General features: G+C 33.9%; 2 protein-coding genes across 2 annotated transcripts; one reads left to right on the top strand and one right to left on the bottom strand.

Annotated features, from left to right (window-relative positions):
* The first annotated feature begins 15,185 nt into the window (after positions 1–15,185).
* BNAA07G04580D lies at positions 15,186–16,769 on the top strand. Its single transcript, XM_013806321.3, has 5 exons — positions 15,186–15,632; positions 15,715–15,860; positions 15,955–16,213; positions 16,285–16,367; positions 16,451–16,769. The coding sequence occupies exons 1-5, from the start codon at positions 15,288–15,290 to the stop codon at positions 16,590–16,592; spliced, it is 975 nt and encodes a 324-aa protein (XP_013661775.1). The 5' UTR covers positions 15,186–15,287; the 3' UTR covers positions 16,593–16,769.
* Positions 16,770–18,293: 1,524 nt separating this feature from the next.
* Positions 18,294–19,788, bottom strand: LOC106364355. Its single transcript, XM_013803948.3, has 4 exons — positions 19,593–19,788; positions 18,952–19,228; positions 18,656–18,844; positions 18,294–18,557 (listed from the first exon to the last, which is right to left on the bottom strand). The coding sequence occupies exons 2-4, from the start codon at positions 19,198–19,200 to the stop codon at positions 18,471–18,473; spliced, it is 525 nt and encodes a 174-aa protein (XP_013659402.1). The 5' UTR covers positions 19,201–19,228; positions 19,593–19,788; the 3' UTR covers positions 18,294–18,470.
* Positions 19,789–20,469: the final 681 nt, after the last annotated feature.

The following is a 20,469-nucleotide window of genomic DNA, read 5'->3' on the forward strand; positions in this document are numbered from 1 at the left end:
CATTAAATTATATCTATTTAATTTATATTACCATAAATCCAATGGATCATATTTTCTTTAAATCCAATTATTGATAGCCCAATAAAAATTTATAAAATTAAATGATAAGATTAGAGATATGTAACATGACTTTTTAGGAATAGGTCCATTTGGTCCATTTTTAAAAAAAATCACACATGAATCAATGTTGTGACTTCTCTTTTAATATATAAGATTTATCTTATTAAAATATTTTAAACTTTTGTTTGGCAACATAGATAGTAGTTAAAAAAATAATGTTGTTTAGAAACATGGATATCAGTAAGTAATTAGGAAAAAAAGTAATGAGCGTATGCTATTAAAAAACTTGGAAGTCCATTAAATTATATTAAAAAATAATAAACTTATGTTACTTGACATACATATTCAAATCAAAATAATAATTTAAAACAGATTTATATCAAAAATTTCATTCAAAATATACATATATTCAAAATTTGATTTTTACTAACATATTTTTCAAAAACCATTACAAAAATGTTTTAATATATATAAGAAAAATACAATACAAAGCTCAATTTCAAACACCAACTTAAATTATAGTTTTTATATTTCACATTGAAATTTAAAAATATAATATATGTGATTGTTTATATGATTTTACGTATAAAACACAATTAATTATATGATAACACATATTTTTGTAACCTATGATGACACATATATGATATATAATAGTGATTAGGGGTGGGAGTTCGGGTTCGTTTTCGGGTCTGTTTGGGATTTCGTGTTCGGTTCAGATATTTGAGGATTCGGTTCGGATTTGGATAACCAATTTATATTATTTTAAAAAAATTAAAATTTATTATATGCTTTAATTTTTTAAAAATATATAAAAATAGAAAATATAACATACAAATTTGAATAACATATGTCAGAGTACTTAACTTAACATATAAATTGGTTTGGTTTAAATATTTGGATAGAGAATTAATAATTATTTAAGTATTTTGGAGTTTTGAGCATATTTTAAATATTTTAGATATTAACATTTGATTATTTGTATATATTTTCAAGTATTTAACTGAACTTAAAAGTATCATATTATTTAACTCCCCCTCTCCTCCCCCCCCCTTCTTAAATTCTACTAAATTCTCTAGTTGTCTCTTAATTGTGATATATAATCTAAATTAATCATGTTTAACTTAGTTATAACCCATCAAGGTCTAATCCGACCCACATACCCACTAAACAAATAAAAAAAAATTAAAGAAGAAAACGTTGAAATACAAAACTGCCCTAAATCAAAGAGGTATCAGGGATTCCTTGAAAGTATCTGTTAGTTTCTTCTCTTATTGAATATGGAGTATGAAGAGAAATTTCAGTTGCCCCACATGTTCGAAGGTGATTATATCATATCTTGCATAATCATTTGGTTTCTATTTATATTCTCTACTATTTGAAATATTGTGTCTGATTTTTTTTTTTATGTTTTTTTTTGGTTTAGGGACACTATTATTTGAGACAATGAAAATAATTGAGAAGTTGAAGAAAAAAGACAACATAGATAGATGACAACATCATTGCTAATGAAGAAGAGGAAGAAGAGCTTGTGGATAGGTATGAGCATGAGTTTGAGCAATCAGTTGATGATTTCCTTGATGAAGATTTCAGAGACCAGAAGACAATCATGGAAAGCTCGGATGAAGAAGAAGATTTCTTTGTTGCAAAAGTCAGAAGAATGAGAAAAGTCCGACGACACACTAAACGTGGGAATAGCCATCTAGTGTGGATTTTGAATTCAAAGAGGATGTATTAAACTATGTTCTAAGTAAGATGAAAAACATTGTCCAAGATAGGTGTGATAACGAAGCTTAGTTTTAAGTGTGGCATTGGAGGAAAATGTAATTGGAAGGTTTGGTGGTGGGGAGAGAGACGTAGAGAAGTCAACTCTAGTATTTTATTTAATTAAGCTGTGATTATCTGCTAGCGATCTCGAGTTTTAATATATACTAGATCTCGATCCGTGCAGGTTTTTGTTTCATTTATTTTTATATAAATATTTTGTTTTCAATTCTAAATTGGTATATATTATAATATATGTGTCTATCAATTTTTCAAACATAATAAGTTTACGGTATATTTTTTTCATTGAATATATTGTTTTAAACTTTCACATGTATTTGTATCTTCTTCTATATATATATATATTTTTGGATTATTATTTATTATTAAAATCGTAACTATATATATAAAGATTAGTAAAATATTATTTTATTGTCCTATTCAAAGATATTGTAATATTTCACAAATTTAGAAAGTTTTTAAAAAATTAAACTGTTCGCTCCATACATTTATATTATCGAGTAAATAATTAAACATTTAGTTTTTGTTTAATTTTTAAAATAAATTATATAGTTTAAGGTAGTAAAGATTAATCATTGTTAGATAATATGATTTTTTTTATTTAAAAAAAAACTTTATAATTTTAAAAGTTAAAATCGACAAATATTTAAATATTTAACATATGAATGTATAGTATTACAACATTAAATTATATCTATTTAATTTATATTACCATAAATCCAATGGATCATATTTTCTTTAAATCCAATTATTGATAGTCCAATAAAAATTTATAAAATTAAATGATAAGGTTAGAGATATGTAACATGACTTTTTAGGAATATGTCCATTTGGTCCATTTTTAAAAAAAATCACACATGAATCAATGTTGTGACTTCTCTTTTAATATATAAGATTTATCTTATTAAAATATTTTAAACTTTTGTTTGGCAACTTAGATAGTAGTTACAAAAATAGTGTTGTTTAGAAACATGAATAGCAGTAAGTAGTTAGGAAAAAAAGTAATGAGCGTATGCTATTAAAAAACTTGGAAGTCCATTAAATTATATTAAAAAATATTAAACTTATGTTACTTGATATACATATCAAATCAAAATAATAATTTAAAACTGATTTATATCAAAAATTTCATTCAAAATATACATATATTCAAAATTTAATTTTTACTAACATATTTTTCAAAAACCATTACAAAAATGTTTTAATATATATAAGAAAAATACAATACAAAGCTCAATTTCAAACACCAACTTAAATTATAGTTTTTATATTTCACATTGAAATTTAAAAATATAATATATGTGATTATTTATATGATTTTACGTATAAAATACAATTAATTATATGATAACACATATTTTTGTAACCTATGATGACACATATATGATATATAATAGTGATTAGGGGTGGGAGTTCGGGTTCGTTTTCGGGTCTGTTTGGGATTTCGTGTTCAGTTCAGATATTTGAGGATGCGGTTCGGATTTGGATAACCAATTTATATTATTTTTAAAAAATTAAAATTTATTATATGCTTTAATTTTTTAAAAATATATAAAAATAGAAAATATAACATACAAATTTGAATAACATATGTCATAGTACCTAACTTAACATATAAATTGGTTTGGTTTAAATATTTGGATAGAGAATTAATATTTATTTAAGTATTTTGGAGTTTTGAGCATATTTTAAATATTTTAGATATTAACATTTGATTATTTGTAAATATTTTCAAGTATTTAACTGAACTTAAAAGTATCATATATATTCTGGATGTTTTTATATATATTAAATCTAAAACATAATTAACATATATAAGTATATAAATTTATTTTAGATACCCAAAATACTTCGGTTCGGATCGGATTAGGTTTCAGTTCTTCAAATACAAAAATTTTGAATAATTCAGATATTTAATCAATTTCGATTCGGATTTGATACTACTTATTCGGATTGGGATCGGTTCGATTCTTCGAATTCGGTTTTTTTGCCCAACCCTAAATAGTGATATATAAAACAAATAACATCATTTAAAAAAAAAAAATACATCTGCGCGGACGCGCGTGTCAAAATCTAGTCTATCTTATTAAACTAGAAATACTTTAATTATTTGTTTGGAAACATGGATAGTATTAAACAAAATATATAATGTTGTTTGGAAAATGGATAACAGTAAGTTAGGAAAAAAAAGTAATGGGCTTATGCTATTAAAAAAAATTGGAAGTATTAAATTATAATAGAAAGTGATGGCTTATTTTACTTGATATACATATCCAAATCAAAATAATAATTTAAAATTGATATATGCCAAAAATTCATTCAAAAATATACATATATTCAAAAATTAATTTTTACTAACATATTTTCCAATAACCATTATAAAAATGTTTTCAATATATATATAAGAAAAATACAATACGAAGCCCAATTTCAAACACCAACTTAAATTATGGTTTTTATATTTCACATTAAAATTTAAAAATATAATATATGTGATTATTTATATGATTGTACATATAAAATATTATTAATTATAAGATTACGTATTTGATGGTACGTAAAAAATACAATTAATTATATGATAACACATATTTTGTAACCTATGATGACATATAGGATATATAATAGTGATTAGAGGTGGGCGTTCGGGTTCATTTTCGAGTATGTTTGGGATTTCGTGTTCGGTTTAGATCTTTGAGAATACGGTTCGGATTTGGATTACCAATTTAAATTATTTTAAAAAATTTAAAATTTATTATATGCTTTAAGTTTTAAAAAATCTATAAACAATAAAATATATTACATATAAATTTGAATAACATATGTCAGAGTACCTAACTTAACATATACATTCCAAACTTGCAGGATCTGATGAGAATATCAGTTGAATTTTCTTGTTGCTTCTGGTACTACTGGACATGCACCTGAAAAGACAAGAATTTTTTTTTTATTATCAAAAAGTGGTTTTAAGAAGAAACCTAGAATAAATCAGACTAAATCTATTAAGCGATCAAAGCTCCCCGGCAACGGCGCCAAGTTTGATCTCACTCAAAATACCCTAAGGAGTGAATTATGAATTACTCTCTCAAATAAGAGGTTCAGTTGTAATACTTAGGGAACAAATTCACATGGAGCTAGGGAACCTAATAAATCTAGTTAGATTGATTAAGCTATGTTGATTATGATTAAATGCAAAAGACATGTTTGTGAGTAAGGTTGTTGCTCGATTGATTGATTTGGGGTTTTCATACTTAAAATGAAAGTAGCTAGACTTAGGATTTTTATTCAGGTAGTTAGGATGGATTCAGGGTGAGATGCAAGCTATCACTTGTGTCTACAACTCCTAGGACAAGTTCTAGGTAGCTAATCTAGAAACATGCATGATATCACTCAAATTACCCTAAGGAGTGAATTACTCTCTCAAATAAAAGATTCAATTGTAGTACTTAGGGATCAAATCCATAAGGAGCTAGGGAACCTAATAAATCTAATTGGATTTATTAATCAAGGTGGTTTAATGATTTAAATTTAAAGTTGCAATTGTGGGAGAGTAGAGACGAGTATGGTGTATACAGAGATGATGATGGATTTACACGTGCTGAAGATGGCAGAATCATCTATGTGTCCAAGGAGGACATCCGAGCTATTTACAGAGAATCGCAATGGTTGGCTGATAGACCATGAATTTGACTCATTTTCGTTCATGGTTTATAGGTGTTTTTACTATCTATTATTATATTATAGAGTCTATTAATTATATTTAGAAGATCATGAGTGATTTGGAGATAAGTGATGATTTTGGAGCATTTTAGAGATGTTTGGAGCAAGCACCCGAGATGACCATCGAGCTCGACCATCGGTCGATATTAGAGGAGGAATATCGATCAAAGTTCACACTTAAACTTTGATCGACAACGAAGCGCGCAGAAAGTCTGTTTGGTCACAGCCGACTTGAAGCCCAAGATTTACCAATTTACAAGATTACCCTTCACGAGTTTTAACCTAACTATATAAGCTTTGCCACCATGTTAGAGGCAACGTGTGCTTTTCTGTGTTTTTAGTTTTATTACTTTCAGCAAAAGGTTTAGGATTGTGTTAGATTGGAGAGAAGATCCAAAGTTATAATTTGTGATTGGAACTCCATTAATATCTATTTTACTATTCTATGAAGTTTTCTAACCTAATTTCTTTCATGAATTGCTTGGCTGTCTGAGTAGTTCCACTATTAGATTTAGGGTTTAAATAGGTTACGAGGGATTAGCCCCAGCTATAGATTGATGAGTTGTGGTAATTGTCACTAGGATTGTTCATTAATGCATGTTTCTAGATTAGCTACCTAGAACTTGCCCTAGGATTGATAGATAAAAGCGAGAGCTTCATTCTCATCCTGAAAACATTCTAACTGAGCTAAGTTTCTTGCTAAGAGTAAGGCGAGAGCTGATCTAGTGAGCTTTATTCAACCCGCGCATAAAACTTAACTAGAAGCGCGTCAATCAATATTCATATTGGATAATCGATCGACGAAGCTAAAGGTGTATTGACCGATATCCCTATAGGATTATCGATCGACACTGCTATTGATCGAACACATTTTTTTGGGTCATTAGATCTAGTTAATAGACGAGTTCAAACATGCGATAGCTAATGGACTTCTTGAATTGATAGTTGAGCTTTACATTATTATGCATGCAACTCATTAGGCATCTGTAGGATTATAATTCCAAGTTTTCTGAATAGAAACCCTAAGTCTAGCTATTTTCTTTTAAGCACCAAAACCTCAACCAATCAATCGAGCAATTACTTGCTCAACCAAAACTGCAAATTTACATTTTAAATCTCAAAAACTTCCTACTTAACAAATCATATTAGATCCATTAAGTTTCCTAGCTCCCTATGAATTCGATCCCTAAGTACTACAACTCGACCTTTTATTTGAGAGAGTACAAATCACTCCTTAGGGTAATTTGAGTGAGATCATTGGCCACATCTGCATTGGTCTACCATAGTACACAAAGGTACCAATACCGACTGTACCAGACAAAGCCAGTTACAGCAAAGAAGAGATTGATGAGTTGGTATCAAAGATCTACAGTGCTATTTGGACTTCAGATGCTTATCATTCAAAGAGGCTCGATGACGTCTACTACCCATTCAACAACAGTATAAGTTGGTTGACCACACGCACGGATGAGATGAAGCAAGACATAGCCATGATTCAGAAACAACATGCAGTTGGCGTAGGAACATCGAAATCGATCACCGATCATCCAGCCATCAATCGACGCCCGCACCCGAACATCGATCGACGCTCGACTTGTATCACTCGACGATAGGTTACAATCATTCACCTACCGGCTTGATGGTGTCTACTAGCCGCTCCGTTACGACGTAGATTCATTGACCACACGCCAAGATGCATTGCAACAAGAGATGGATACGATTCAGAGACATCTTGATTTTCAAGCAGAACTGCCACCATCGATCGACAGACGGACACTCCCATCGATCGACAGCGACTTTACAACATTACGAAGAAAGCTGGTAACCGAGAAGTTCTTACAGGATAAGCTTGATGAGATTACTTTCTCTCAAGACTTGCTGAAAGAAGATGTCTACCAGGAATTGAAAGACATCTCAGAATCGACACATGCCAGAATTGGAATGCAACAGCGTAGCATTGGAAATCTTCAGCATAGGATGAATGCAAGTGAGGTTGCTAGAGAAAGATTAAAGAATCAGTGGACTAGAGGAGATGAGACCATAAGAAGCTTCATTGGCACTTGGTTTCGGATGAGCAGAGATGAAGTGGACATTTGCATACAACCAAATGGTCACTTTGATCATTACTAGTCAAAGACAATCTCCACAGTCAAGATAAATGACTATAACAAACCGCTGAGTGGGAGGTAACCAACTTTTAGGTATTTTCTTTAACTTTTAGGTGTTTTTCATTCTATTGCAGGTTATAAAAAAAATAGAAAGACCAGAAAAAAACAAAAAAGAGACCCAAGGAGCCGTTTACTTGTCATCGACCGATGAGATAAAGTTGACATTGTTCGACAACAAGACACCAGTACCGATCGATGGACACTTTCCTGTATCGATCGACATTGACATCAGCGACCAGGTATATCATTTTCCTTGTTACATATTCTCCTTATGATTTATGTTATCACCAAACTTCGACTAGATATACACTGGGGACAGTGTAATTTAAGTCTGTGGGGGAGATTAACTAATATTAATTTACGTATGAGTTTTATAAAAGTTTTCAAAAAGTTTTTATTGAGTTACGAAGGGGAAAATGAACTTTTACAATTTTCCTTACTTATCTAACCACACTTTAACACCATTCTTAGAATTGTTGATTGTACATTGTACTATAGATGCAATATTTTCTAAATCATCCACTGTATCCAGAGAGAGAGAGAGAGAGAGAGAGAGAGAGAGAGAGAGAGAGAGAGAGAGAGCAGCTTTATAGAGGGGGGGTCCGGCGGTCGGTCGGCGCGTGAGCGTCCGTGCCGTCGCTGGAGCCCGTTTTTCTTTCAGATAAAATCAACACGCCATGTCTCCTCCTCGTCTCCTCCGCCTTCCGCCTGTCTGAGCTCTGGTCAGCCATCAACCGGTCGCGGTTTTTGGTCTTGGAGTTACAACGCGGTTGCTGGAAGGATGGCGCGGTTAAGACTTTAGTAGCTCGAGTTCTTTCTCCGGGAGACGGAGGCTTTCACAGATCCGTCGCCGCCGGTCTTTTGTCTCTGTGGTGGGGAAGCTTCTTCAGTTCCGCCGTCGTCGGCTCTAGTCTCCGGGGGGTGAAGGCTTACACAGCCTTGCGCCGCCGGCTTTCGGCTCCTAGTCTTTTAGGGTTTATTTTATCTCGCTTGTCTTTAATTCTGCGTTTTTGTCTTGGTTCGTTTGTTTGTGTTCTCGTCGAAGGAGAGTGAAGCTCTCCGGTGGAAAGGGTGATGATGCATGCAATGCTTTCTTTTGGGTTTTGCGGTGAACGGTGGTGGATGAGATCTCGCCGCGGCGATCGATTCTCTCCGGTATTAGAGGCCAAAAGATGTTTGCGGTGAAGATTGGAGGAGCTATGGAGTTCCGGTTTGGTCGGGCGATCCGAAGTTTGGATCTCCGGCGATGATGAGAAACGGTGGTGTTGCGACGACCTCGCGACACATGTCCCCTCGACGTCGAGGATGGAAACACGTGTCCTCGCATCGAAAAGTATGATATGCGAGGCGGCTGCACTCAAATCGTCGATGAGTTTAGGATTTTCTCAAGTTGGGCCGTAGGTATTTGGCCCAATTGGATAACGAGTTTTAGCCTGGTTGGTTGTTGGGCCCTATCATGTAATCTGTTCTGGGCTTGGCCCGATTCCTTTAATATTAAAAACATATTGACGGAAAAAAAAAGATTGTACTATAGATGGTAAAGTGGATCATCATGCCAATTATTCACACTTGCTAAGAATGTTTGAAAGAACCAAGCTGACCTCCAACCTAATTAAGCTTAACTTGCTTGTCTTGGGCTTGGTATACATTGTACCGGAATCCTCCTGCAAGTCTGGAAGGTATTAGACTTAGTGTCCCTGGTTTTCCTTCCACCTCTCTTTGGAATCCATATATATTTACAAAAGATTGAGATTATTTTTTGCGGTGTAGAGAGGTAGGAGTGTCCCATGCGATCCCATTATTTTAGTCTAATAGAATGATCATACATTGTTTGGAAGCGAGGGGTAGATACATTATTGATGACCCCACTATTCGCCTACAACTTTGCTTAGTTAAAAAAAAAGGGATTCAGAAAGAGAGAAGAGAGAAGGGAAACCAGAAAAGGGTTACATGTAGGTCCAGATACTTGTTTGAATTAATTTCATGTGTTCAGTGATCGATACTCCCAAGGTAAAGCCTACATCTTTATTTATATGAATAAAATGAGGTCAGTAGAGGGGTTAGTTGATAGACTATGGATTTGACCCATTTTCATCCATAGTTTATAGGTGTTTTTACTAATAATTATTATATTATAGAGTCCATTCATTATATTTATAAGATCAGAAGTGTTTTGGAGATAAGTGATGATTTTGGAGCATTTTGGAGATATTTGGAGCAAGCACCCGAAATGACCATCAAGCTCGACCATTGATCGATATTGGAGATGAATAATCGATCGATACTCATATCTGTCTACCGATCGACAGCGAAGCGCGCAGAAAGCCCGTTTGGTCACAGCCGACTTGAAGCCCAAGTCTTCACCATTTTACAAGATTACCCCTGACGAGTTTTACCCTAATTATATAAGCTTTGCCGCCATGTTAGAGGCAAAGTGTGCTTTCCTAGTTTTATTAATTCCACAGCAAGGTTTTTAGAATTTTGATAGATTGGAGAGAAGATCCAAAGTTATAATTTTGTGATTGGAACTCCATTAATATCTACTTACTATTCTAATGAAGTTTTCATACTTAATTGCTGTTATGAATTGCTTAGCCATGTCTGAGTAGTTCCATTGTTAGATTTTAGGGTTTAAATAAGTTAGGAGGGATTAACCCCAACTATAGATTGTTGAGTTGTGATAGTCGTCATTAAGATTGTTCATTAATGCATGTGTCTAGATTAGCTACCTAGAACTTGCCCTAGGATTGATTGATAAAAGCGAGAGCTTCATTTTCATCCTGAAAACATTCTAATTGAACTATGTTTCTTGCTATGAGCAAGGCGAGAGCTGACTAGTGAGCTTAGTAAGCTATTATTCAACCCGCACATAAAGCTTGACTAGAGCGTGTCGATCGATATCATACTTGAATAATCGATCGACGGAGCAAAAGGTGTACCGATCGATATCCCTATAGGATTATCAATCGACACTTTCTATTGATCACAATAACAAGAGTTGAGATCATTAGATATAGTTAATAGACAAGTCAAAACATGCGAGAGCTGATTGACTTGTTGATCAAGTAGTTGAGATTTACATTATCATGCATGCAACTAATTAAGCATCTATAGATTATAATCCCATTTTTCCTGAATAAAAACCCTAAGTCTAACTATTTCGTTTTTAAGCACCAAAACCTCAACCAATTATATTGAACAAACACTTGTTCAATATTAAACTGCTATGTACATTTAAATCTCTAAAACCATCTTGCTTAACAAATTATATTAGATTTCTTAGGTTCCCTATCTCCATGTGAATTCGATCCCAAAGTACTACAACTCAATATCTTATTTGAGAGAGTATAAATCACTCCTTAGGATAATTTGAGTAGTATCATTAGTCAGACATGATTAGTTAATTTGTTGGATGAGTGGAATAGGTTGCTAAACTAGGATATTGCATAAAAAGTACTTCTAAGCTAAGATTGATTTGATGTGGTCTGCAATTTTGTTGAGGTGATGATAGTAAGTTCTTAAATCTTGTGAGTCTCTGCTGTTTTAAATCGCTTCCAGAGAGACTGCTCGTTGTTTTGCTAGAGGACAAGCAAAATAGTAAGTCTGGGGATGTTGATATACCATGGATTTTACTCATTTTTAGTATACCATCGACAACACAGAGTGTGTGTCGATCGACGGTGTGTCGATCGACGGTGTGTCGATCGACGGTGTGTCGATCGACGACAAAGCTCGCAAAGGCCATATTTGGTTCCAGTCGACTTTAAGCACAAGTCCCACAAGAATTACCATATTACCCCTGACGAGTATTAACCTAATATTTATGTGTTCTGCCATTGTTCTACGCAACACATGCTTTCATACTTTTCTTACAGCAAAATTGTTAGAGTCTTAGGTTTGGAGAGAAGATCCAAGAACTCCTTCAGAGATTTGTGATTGGAACTCCAAGTTTTTCTACTCTTATCTATTTATGGAGCTTTCATATTTCTTTGTGATGAATTGCTTAGCTATTTCTGAGTAATTCTTTTTGTTAGATTTAGGGTTGAGACATGAGGGATTAGCCCAAAGTATAGAATTGCAAAGTATTAGGATATCCATCAATTAAACAGTTCTTAATGCATGTGTTCTAAAATAGCTAACTAGGATCTTGCCTATAGATATTAGGGCGCAAGTAAAAGGTTGGTCGTCTGTCTGAATTAGTTTGGATTGTGCTAGGATTTCTAGAAAAAAGCAGAAGCTTATTTATCTAAACCTAGTGAACACGTCAAAGCCGTGCGTAAAGCTTCCTGGAAGGTTCATCGATCGACAACTCAGTAGTTGCATCGATCGACGGGCTGAAAGGTGTATCGATCGACAATCCTTAATTGGTATCGATCGACACTTTCTCAAGACCAACAAGCGACAGTTGAGGTTAGGCCTGGGCGTTTGGGTACCCATTCGGGTTCGGATCGGGTTTTTCGGATTTCAGTTCTATTTTGTAACACCCCCTAGGTCTCATTCTAGTAAATTTACAAGTACGGATCGGATTCGGATATAACACTACGGTTTCGGATCGATTCGGATATATCCAAAGTAACCATATATCATTCGGATTCGGGTTATATCGGATCGGTTCGGATATATCCAAAGTAAAATCTAAAATTCAAAAGTAAAACATAAGAAATATATACTTCTTTGTATATAATAGAGTATTTAAGGTATTTATTTAAATTTTAAATACTTATTGTTAGATGTCATATCCAAATAAATATGAAATCGAATATTTGAAGTACATATTTATGTTTCAAATATTTATATTGTATATTAATTTAGACATTCGGATCGGTTTCTTCTGATATTTTTTCGGGTTTTTGGGTTTTTTGGATTCTCGGGTTATCCGTTCGGGTTTGGTTAATAACACTTCGGGTTTGGATATGTTTTATAACACCCTACAAGATCCATTAAGGTATCTTTTACATTTCGGATCGGGTACAGATCGGATTTTTCGGTTCGGGTTCGGTTCGGATTTCGGGTTACGGATTTTATGCCCAGCCCTAGTTGAGGTCTAGATCCGGCAATAGATAGTCTAAAAATACGGAAGTTGATCGACTATTCTTACTATTTGAGTTCTAGAATATCCAATATATGCTTAGTATCTATATCTCTATAATCCTGATTGTCTGAATAGAAATCCTAAGCCTTACGCCTTTCATATATGTCTTAAAACTCCAATCAATCAAACGAACAAACTGCTATTTACATTTAAACATGTTTGCCTAGCTTAACCACATAACTTCTAGATCTTTTGTGTGCCTTAGCTCCCCCGTGAATTTGATCCCTAAGTACTGCAACTCGACCTCTTATTTGAGAGAGTACAAATCACTCCTTAAGGTAATTTCAGTAATATCATGGGGTTCACGGGCCGGTTGAGTGAGCGTTGGTGGCTCACTAGCCGTGGATGGTTGGGGTGTTACAAGTGGTATCAGAGCTGGTTAACCATCATGGTTCTGACCTAAGAGTCGTCTTGAGACCTTCCATGGTGTCCAACGTTGCGCTCTGTGAGTGAGTATGAATTGTAACACCGCCAGAAAGTTTTCCTATGCATTCTATTTTTGTGAATATGGATTATTTGTTTTGACGGATTAGCTCTCACATAAATGATACTTAGTTTGAGAGAGTACAAATCACTCCTTAGGGTAATTTGAGTGATATTATGGGGTTCACGGGCCGGTTGAGCGAGCGTTCGAGGCTCATTAGCCATGGACGGTCGAAGCGTTACAAGTGGTATCAGAGCTGGTTAACCATCTCAGTTCTGACCTAAGAGTCGTCTTGAGACCTTCAATGGTGTGCAACGTTGCGCTCTGTGAGTGAGTATGAATTGTAACACCGCCAGAAAATTTTTCTATGCATTCTATTTTCGCGAATATGGATTATTTGTTTTGAAGGATTAATGATGCTTAGTTTGCATGGATTAGTTTGCATGGATACTTTGGTACTGATAGAGATCCTAGGGATATGTTAATGTTAGCACATACAGAGGCAATTATTTGGAAGGAGGCTCAAGAGGTACAAATGCAACATGTGGAACATACATCACCATCTCAGACCACAAAAGAGGTTTCAGAGCTGGTTAACCATCTCGGTTCTGACCTAGACCTTCCATGGTGTGCAACGTTGCGCTCTGTGAGTGAGTATGAATTGTAACACCGCCGGAAAGTTTTTGCATTCTATTTTCGCGAATATGAATTATTTGTTTTGAAGGATTAGCTCTCACATAAATGATGCTTAGTTTGCATGGATACTTTGGTATTGATCCCAGACCACAAAAGAGGAGAATCCAATTTCGTTTCGAAGGATATGGAGGTGGTGTTTTACAGACGGCTGATGGAAAGATAAAGAAGCATTCTCTGGTCAAAGCTGGTACAACACATTTGAGGGTTTTGATGTGGCCTGATGGAAGCGATGAATATTAGGAATTGTCTTTCTCTACTACATGCGGAATTTGAATCTTATATATGGACGATGGAATATATAAAAAATCTTCGACAATTTCATTTGATGTTTGCAACAGATTATTGTCGATTGGTGAAAATACTTTGAAAACCAAAAGAATGATATGCTTTTGCAATCTACCTAGAAGAAATTGAACGGATCCGAGGAAGCTTTACAACTTTCAAGATCACACATGTTTCAAAGACTATAACGCGAACAGATAGTTTGATACAAGATGCTCGCAATCAACCGTTTCTGTTCGTCTTCATAGACTCAGAGTCCCCAATTTAGTTAATAGAGTATTAATTGAGTCTTATTATACTCATGATAAAAAAAAACTCAGTGTTATTAAAAATATTGAAATTATAGATTTTTAAAGTTTTCAATTGATCTTAGAGTTTTTGGATCAATTTTCTTAGTTAAAACAAAAAAAATTTCAGATCATTTTAGATTGATATAAAAAAAAGTCATATTAAACTCTCCGATCATATTAAATCGTACAAAAACATATAAAACTCTTTAAAAATCAAACAACGTCAGATCTAATCACGGGAAAATCGAATAAAAAACCTTGAAAGTGTGACACTCTAGCACTTTAAACGTTGAAGCTTTTTCACTAATACTTTTAACCTTTAAAGTGACATTTTTATCATAAAAAACCTCCAAAGAAAAAAAAAATGACCGGCTGAACATGTTAAAAAAGTTTTTTTTTTCAAAAAATAATAATTTAATTAATAAATAAACAAAAAAAATTAATAAAATCTAGCAAAAACTCATAAATTAAAAAAATGAGAAAAATAAATAAAGATTTAAAAAAATAAATAAAAAATAACAAATAATTCAAAAAATAAATAAGATCAAATTAAAATAGAGACAATTAAAGAAAAATCATAAATTTCAAAAAAAAAAGTGAAAATTGAAAAAAAAAATCATTTTCAAATATACTACAAAAAGGGTTTGTAAGTATTATAAAAACCTGTTTAAATGTTTGGTGGAGACTGAAGGGGAAAGTCTATAACTATTGAAAGGATTTGGGTTAAGGCGTTTCATGTTAAGCCTTATCGTTGGAAGAGAAGAAGAAAAATGTTGGACAGTATAAACCTCCCTATCTCCTGCAACTTCTCTCGCTTTCCTCATCTAAAACCCTCCGGAAAAGCCCAATCCCGAAACCTCACCCTTGTACAATCAAAAGCTCCTTTGCCTTTTCTGAAACCCGATAGAATTCTCCTTCGCAACAACAAGAGTCAATTCTTGAAACACGAGAAGAAGGGTCTCTTCCATGTGTGCAGAAGCTCACTAAACAACCCAGATCCAGACAAAACTGAAATTCAAGATGAAGGAAGAGACTGGACGAGCTCCGTATTGCTTTTCGCTCTCTGGGGTGCGCTTCTTTACTACTGCTTCAATCTTGCTCCTGATCAAACCCCAGTAATCCTTCTTCCTCTCAAATCCAATTTCTAGATGTGATAATGGATTGTGTTTTCAGTTATTATGTTTTTTTTTTATGCAGACACAAGACTTGTACTTTGTGAAAAAGCTGTTGAATTTGAAAGGCGATGATGGTTTTAGAATGAACCAGATCCTTGTTGGGTTATGGTATATAATGGGTTTATGGCCTGTTGTATACGCTATGCTCTTACTTCCCACTGGTCGAAGGTAAATATAACAATCCATCATCAATCTTTCAACTAGCTTCCTTTGTTGCTGAGTTTAAAGAGTTTAATTCTCATAGCTAATGTTCGTTTGACAGTAAAACTCAGGCATGGCCTTTCGTTGTTTTTTCCTTCTTTGGTGGCGTCTACGCTTTGCTACCTTATTTTGCACTGTGGAATCCTCCTTCTCCTCCTGTTTCGGTGTCTGAGCTTAGACAATGGCCTTTCAATGTTCTGGAATCAAAAGTAACTGCTGGGGCAACTCTTGTTGCAGGCCTGGGTTTGATTCTTTATGCTTTAGTTGGTAACGCCGGTGACTGGAAAGAGTTTTATCAGTACTTTCGAGAGAGCAGATTCGTAAGTCCATCATCTCTTTTCCTCTTCTTTATAACATAACAATAACTTAGTAATAATCCTTGTTAAAGCAGATACATGTCACGAGTCTAGATTTCTGCCTACTCTCTGCTTTTGCTCCGTTTTGGGTTTACAATGACATGACCGCCAGAAAATGGTGAGTCCTACCGCGTTTTGCTTTAAAAAAAACTGTTTCCATTTGTGTTTTTTTTTACCTCTAACGCACTGCTTTGTTTACAGGTTTGATAAAGGCCGTTGGCTGTTACCTGTATCCGTGGTGCCATTCTTGGGACCTTCTTTGTATCTTCTCTTACGACCAGCATTGTCAGAGACTACAGCTCCCACAGATTCTTCTGCCTCATCTTCTGACACAAGTCAATAGCAACATCACGATTGGATTGATGGTTTTTGCTCCCTTCTGTTGCCCTTTTATTGATGGAGTTAGAATGAGAAATCCCCTATATATTATTTGAGAAGCATTGCAACATTTTTTTGTAGCCACATGTCATCACTAGAATGATTCTTAGAATTTTTAGAAAAATAAGTTGGTCCATCTAAATATATAATAAGCTTTTTATTAAACCACAATAAATACATTATTAATATCCTTTATTATTTCCTTAAATAAAATTACGGAATTGCCTAATGTGGCTAGAGTATATATGACAATTAATGATTTTGAATAATAAAGATTTGATAAAAATAAGTGTGTATTATAATTATATTTGTTTAATTTTAAGCTATTAAAATAAATTAAACAATCACAGTAACCATATAAGAAAAATTAAAAAAATTATTTATATATTATATTTTGAATTTTTAAAAACGAGTATAAATTACTAAAACTTTTAAAAGTTTCACATTCAAATTTTGTGATCTATGATTTAAAACTTTTGTTATGACATGATACAAATAATTAAAAAATAATATAAGTTGAAAGTCTCATTTAATAAGTATCAAAAATAAAAGATATAGAAATATATGTATCATTTTAAATTTAACTATATGCCATATAAAAATACTTAAATATCTTAATTTTGAAATTTACTTTGAACATTTTTTGATAAAAAAATTTGAAAAAATATTGACAGCTTAATTTTTAAAAATATTATAAATTACTTAAACCATTAATCCCATAGTGAAAATTTTGTTATCACTAATTTAGACTTTTTGCTATAATAGATACAAATGATAAAAAAATGAGCAAAAAACATCATCTAATAAATATTAATATTAAAATATACCATATATATGTTACTATCATTTAAATTTAATTATATATTATATCAAATAGAAAAAATATTTTTTCGATTTATAAAATTTATTTATATGTTCACACCAATTTAATTATATAAGTAGTACATAATGCCATTTTAATTATTCAATATATATTTATTATTTCATAATATGTTATAAATATATAATATATAAATTAATTTATATATATAATGTTCATCCCGCGCAAGGCGCGGGTCTTAATCTAGTATTTGTATAACAAGGGAGAGAGAACTAATAAAGTTTTCTATAAATGTTAATGAAAGGAAAGTCAAACACAAAATTGTCAAAGTAATATATATTTTAGGCATTCGTCTTTGAACTTGACCTTTATTTGCCCTCTGTTACTGACTCTGCTGGCTCCGGCAAGAAACTTAATCTTTGCTGGGATTTCAAACTTCTCCATCTTTGGGGCCTGATACAATTAACACGTTTAGCAGGTGTTGTAACTATGAAATAAACAACAACTAGAAAACAGCTATTGAAATACAATTCTTGGTAAGAGATTGTTGGAACTTGATTAACTGCATCACCGCTCTCACATAGCTCAGAAGTCCCTGTATTTGACTCCCACTTCGTCTCTGCCCATTTCTCTAAAGATCCGTGTGATGGGAAACCATAAGAGCTACACAGTAACTATTCATTGGGTCTGCGTGTTGCATCATTTCGTCAAAGTAATTGCTTATACGGTTCTACCCAAAAAGCTGCCTCCACCTGTGGCTTATGATCCATTCAATCAGTTGTGTAATGATTTAGCGTTTGGAACAAATTAGTTTTGATAGAAGTTCAATGATTTTAATGAAACGCGTGAATTTTGAGCTCTTCTGATTTCATATTGATCAACATCGAAACATCCAGATAAGTTTTGCCACTTTATTACCCCTCACTCAAGTTCACAACCAAACACAACTGATATCCACATAAGAAAACTTTTCGCGACTACAAGATTATCAGGATTATATATTACTGAGAAAATACATGAAAATCAACTGGAACCACCGCGACGAACACTTTCTTCAGTTCGCGAAAGCGCATTTGTTAGCACGTCTATCGTCCAGTTCTTCAAGTCATCCTGATTAAAATGGAAACGATACCAAAGTTTAAGCACCACATGACGGTTTTGGTTTTGTTTTGGGTAATAAGGCAATTTTGTTTTTGTTTTTGTTTTACCTTGCGCACAGGCTCTCCAGTTCTTATCTGCGCGTTTGGGCGGGCAAGCTTGGACTCAAATGGTGTTCTTGGCCTTACTTCTCTAAACTCATCCCACTCCTCACGCTCGATCATCCTCACTGTGCCTTGCCCTTCTGGTGCATTCTTTATCTTCCGTTCAATCATTTCTTGAGATTTCGAATCATCAATCTTGCAACAAACCAACAATGAAGACTCGGCATAAAGCGTGAAGCAGCATAAAAGATAGCTGCTAAAGACACAATTCACAAAGAATAGAAGAAGAAAGAAGGATGTACCATCATCAACACTTTTGCAAACAATGCAATACCGACCACGGCGAGGAACATAGGCATCGTTGCCGTGTCCAAATAGGATCTTGATTCTGGAACCTCAACGAGAAACTGGTTCTTTATTGGGTTCCTTCGCTTCTTACTTTTCTGCAAATCAGTTATCCTTTTTCTTAAGGTCTCCGTTGGGGCATCACTAGACGAAGGTGAATGAAACCTTCTCCTAAGCAGCGTAAATAACTGACTCTGCCTAGACATCCTAACAAGCAACAGCGATCGTCTATCTCTGCCAAAGAAGAAGAGAAAATACAACAGAGAGAGAGTAAGATGCGAGTGATACAGAGGAGCCTATACGTTCGTAACTCAACAGATACACTCGGGACCTAAGAAGACTCGACGCACAGATATGGATTGCCATATAAAGGGTTCGTTATGGCATTTTGACGAACACTTGGCGTGCAGATTTTATTCAACATGACACTATGATAGATTCGACATTTGTGCAACAAGGCGTAAGGGGAAATCGATATGGGTGGCTAGAAAAACTAGCGCGTGAACCAGAAACAACATTGTTATAAGCGGAACAATGAAGTCGATTATCTAAATCCTTTGGCAAGAGGATTACGAGGTTTTTCAGATGTGAAACGTACCAGATCAACAAGGATTGGGAAGACAAAGATACTGTCTTTACTCTTGATCGCCAACCACGACTTGCTCTTCTTCGTTTTTCTCAAGCTCCTGAATCCCTAAGGCTGGAGAACGACAACTTTCTGAATTAGGAAACAAAAAAAATTGTTTGATTTTTCTTCCCAGCTTTTAAATATAATTTTACTCCATTAAAACTTTTTTTTTTTTTTGGCCTTTCTCTATAGATAAATTGATGGGAAATAGCGGTTGTTAAAAAAAAAATTGATGGGAAATTGCCACTAATACCACTTTTCAACTTTACATTTTTTAATTTTACCATTAAATTTTTAATAGGTAAAAGACTATTGTACCCTAACTAATCAAAAGAAATGGAGAACCCATCATCGTCTCCAACATGGCCAACGCCTCCGCTTATGAGTCCGTCGCCGCCGAATTGGCTTGATGCTCATCGAGAATCGTCAATTCGCCATTGCTATATCCACCTCCATAGTTGTTCTCATCGGCTGCATCGTCCTGGTGAAGATCCGATGGCTCCGGTAGCTCGTAACGTGTCAAGCAGCTTAAGCCTTTGGTGATCAAACGCCTCCTCTTATGAGTCCGCCGCCGTATATTGACATCTTCGATTCGCCTCAGCTCATGTCTTCGCCAGCTCAGGTGAACTCATCCCTTCCAATTCCAATCCCTAGATGATGGATTCCTAGGCTATTTAAAGGATCGTCAAGTATTAAGCCTTAACTTCGTTATGTTCTTGAGTTTGGAAGTTTAACGGTGATGTATTCAAAATTGACTTGAGCAAAACTATGATTTATTGAGTTTTATAGTTGACACATCAATTGATTCATTGTTTCATCATATCTGTTGGTTTGAAATTAGGTTGAA

Source organism: Brassica napus, chromosome A7 (assembly GCF_020379485.1).
Source record: "Brassica napus cultivar Da-Ae chromosome A7, Da-Ae, whole genome shotgun sequence".
Classification (NCBI taxonomy): Eukaryota; Viridiplantae; Streptophyta; class Magnoliopsida; order Brassicales; family Brassicaceae; genus Brassica; species Brassica napus.

Excerpts from the sequence above, each read along its gene's own strand:
- LOC106364355 (XM_013803948.3), bottom strand. The coding sequence starts at position 19,200 with ATGTCTAGGCAGAGTCAGTTATTTACGCTGCTTAGGAGAAGGTTTCAT. Across the intron at positions 18,845-18,951 it reads TTGCAAAAGTGTTGATGATG|ATTGATGATTCGAAATCTCA; the intron begins GTACATCCTTCT and ends GTTTGTTGCAAG. Across the intron at positions 18,558-18,655 it reads CTGGAGAGCCTGTGCGCAAG|GATGACTTGAAGAACTGGAC; the intron begins GTAAAACAAAAA and ends CATTTTAATCAG.
- BNAA07G04580D (XM_013806321.3), top strand. The coding sequence starts at position 15,288 with ATGTTGGACAGTATAAACCTCCCTATCTCCTGCAACTTCTCTCGCTTT. Across the intron at positions 15,633-15,714 it reads TTGCTCCTGATCAAACCCCA|ACACAAGACTTGTACTTTGT; the intron begins GTAATCCTTCTT and ends TTTTTTATGCAG. Across the intron at positions 16,368-16,450 it reads GACATGACCGCCAGAAAATG|GTTTGATAAAGGCCGTTGGC; the intron begins GTGAGTCCTACC and ends CTTTGTTTACAG.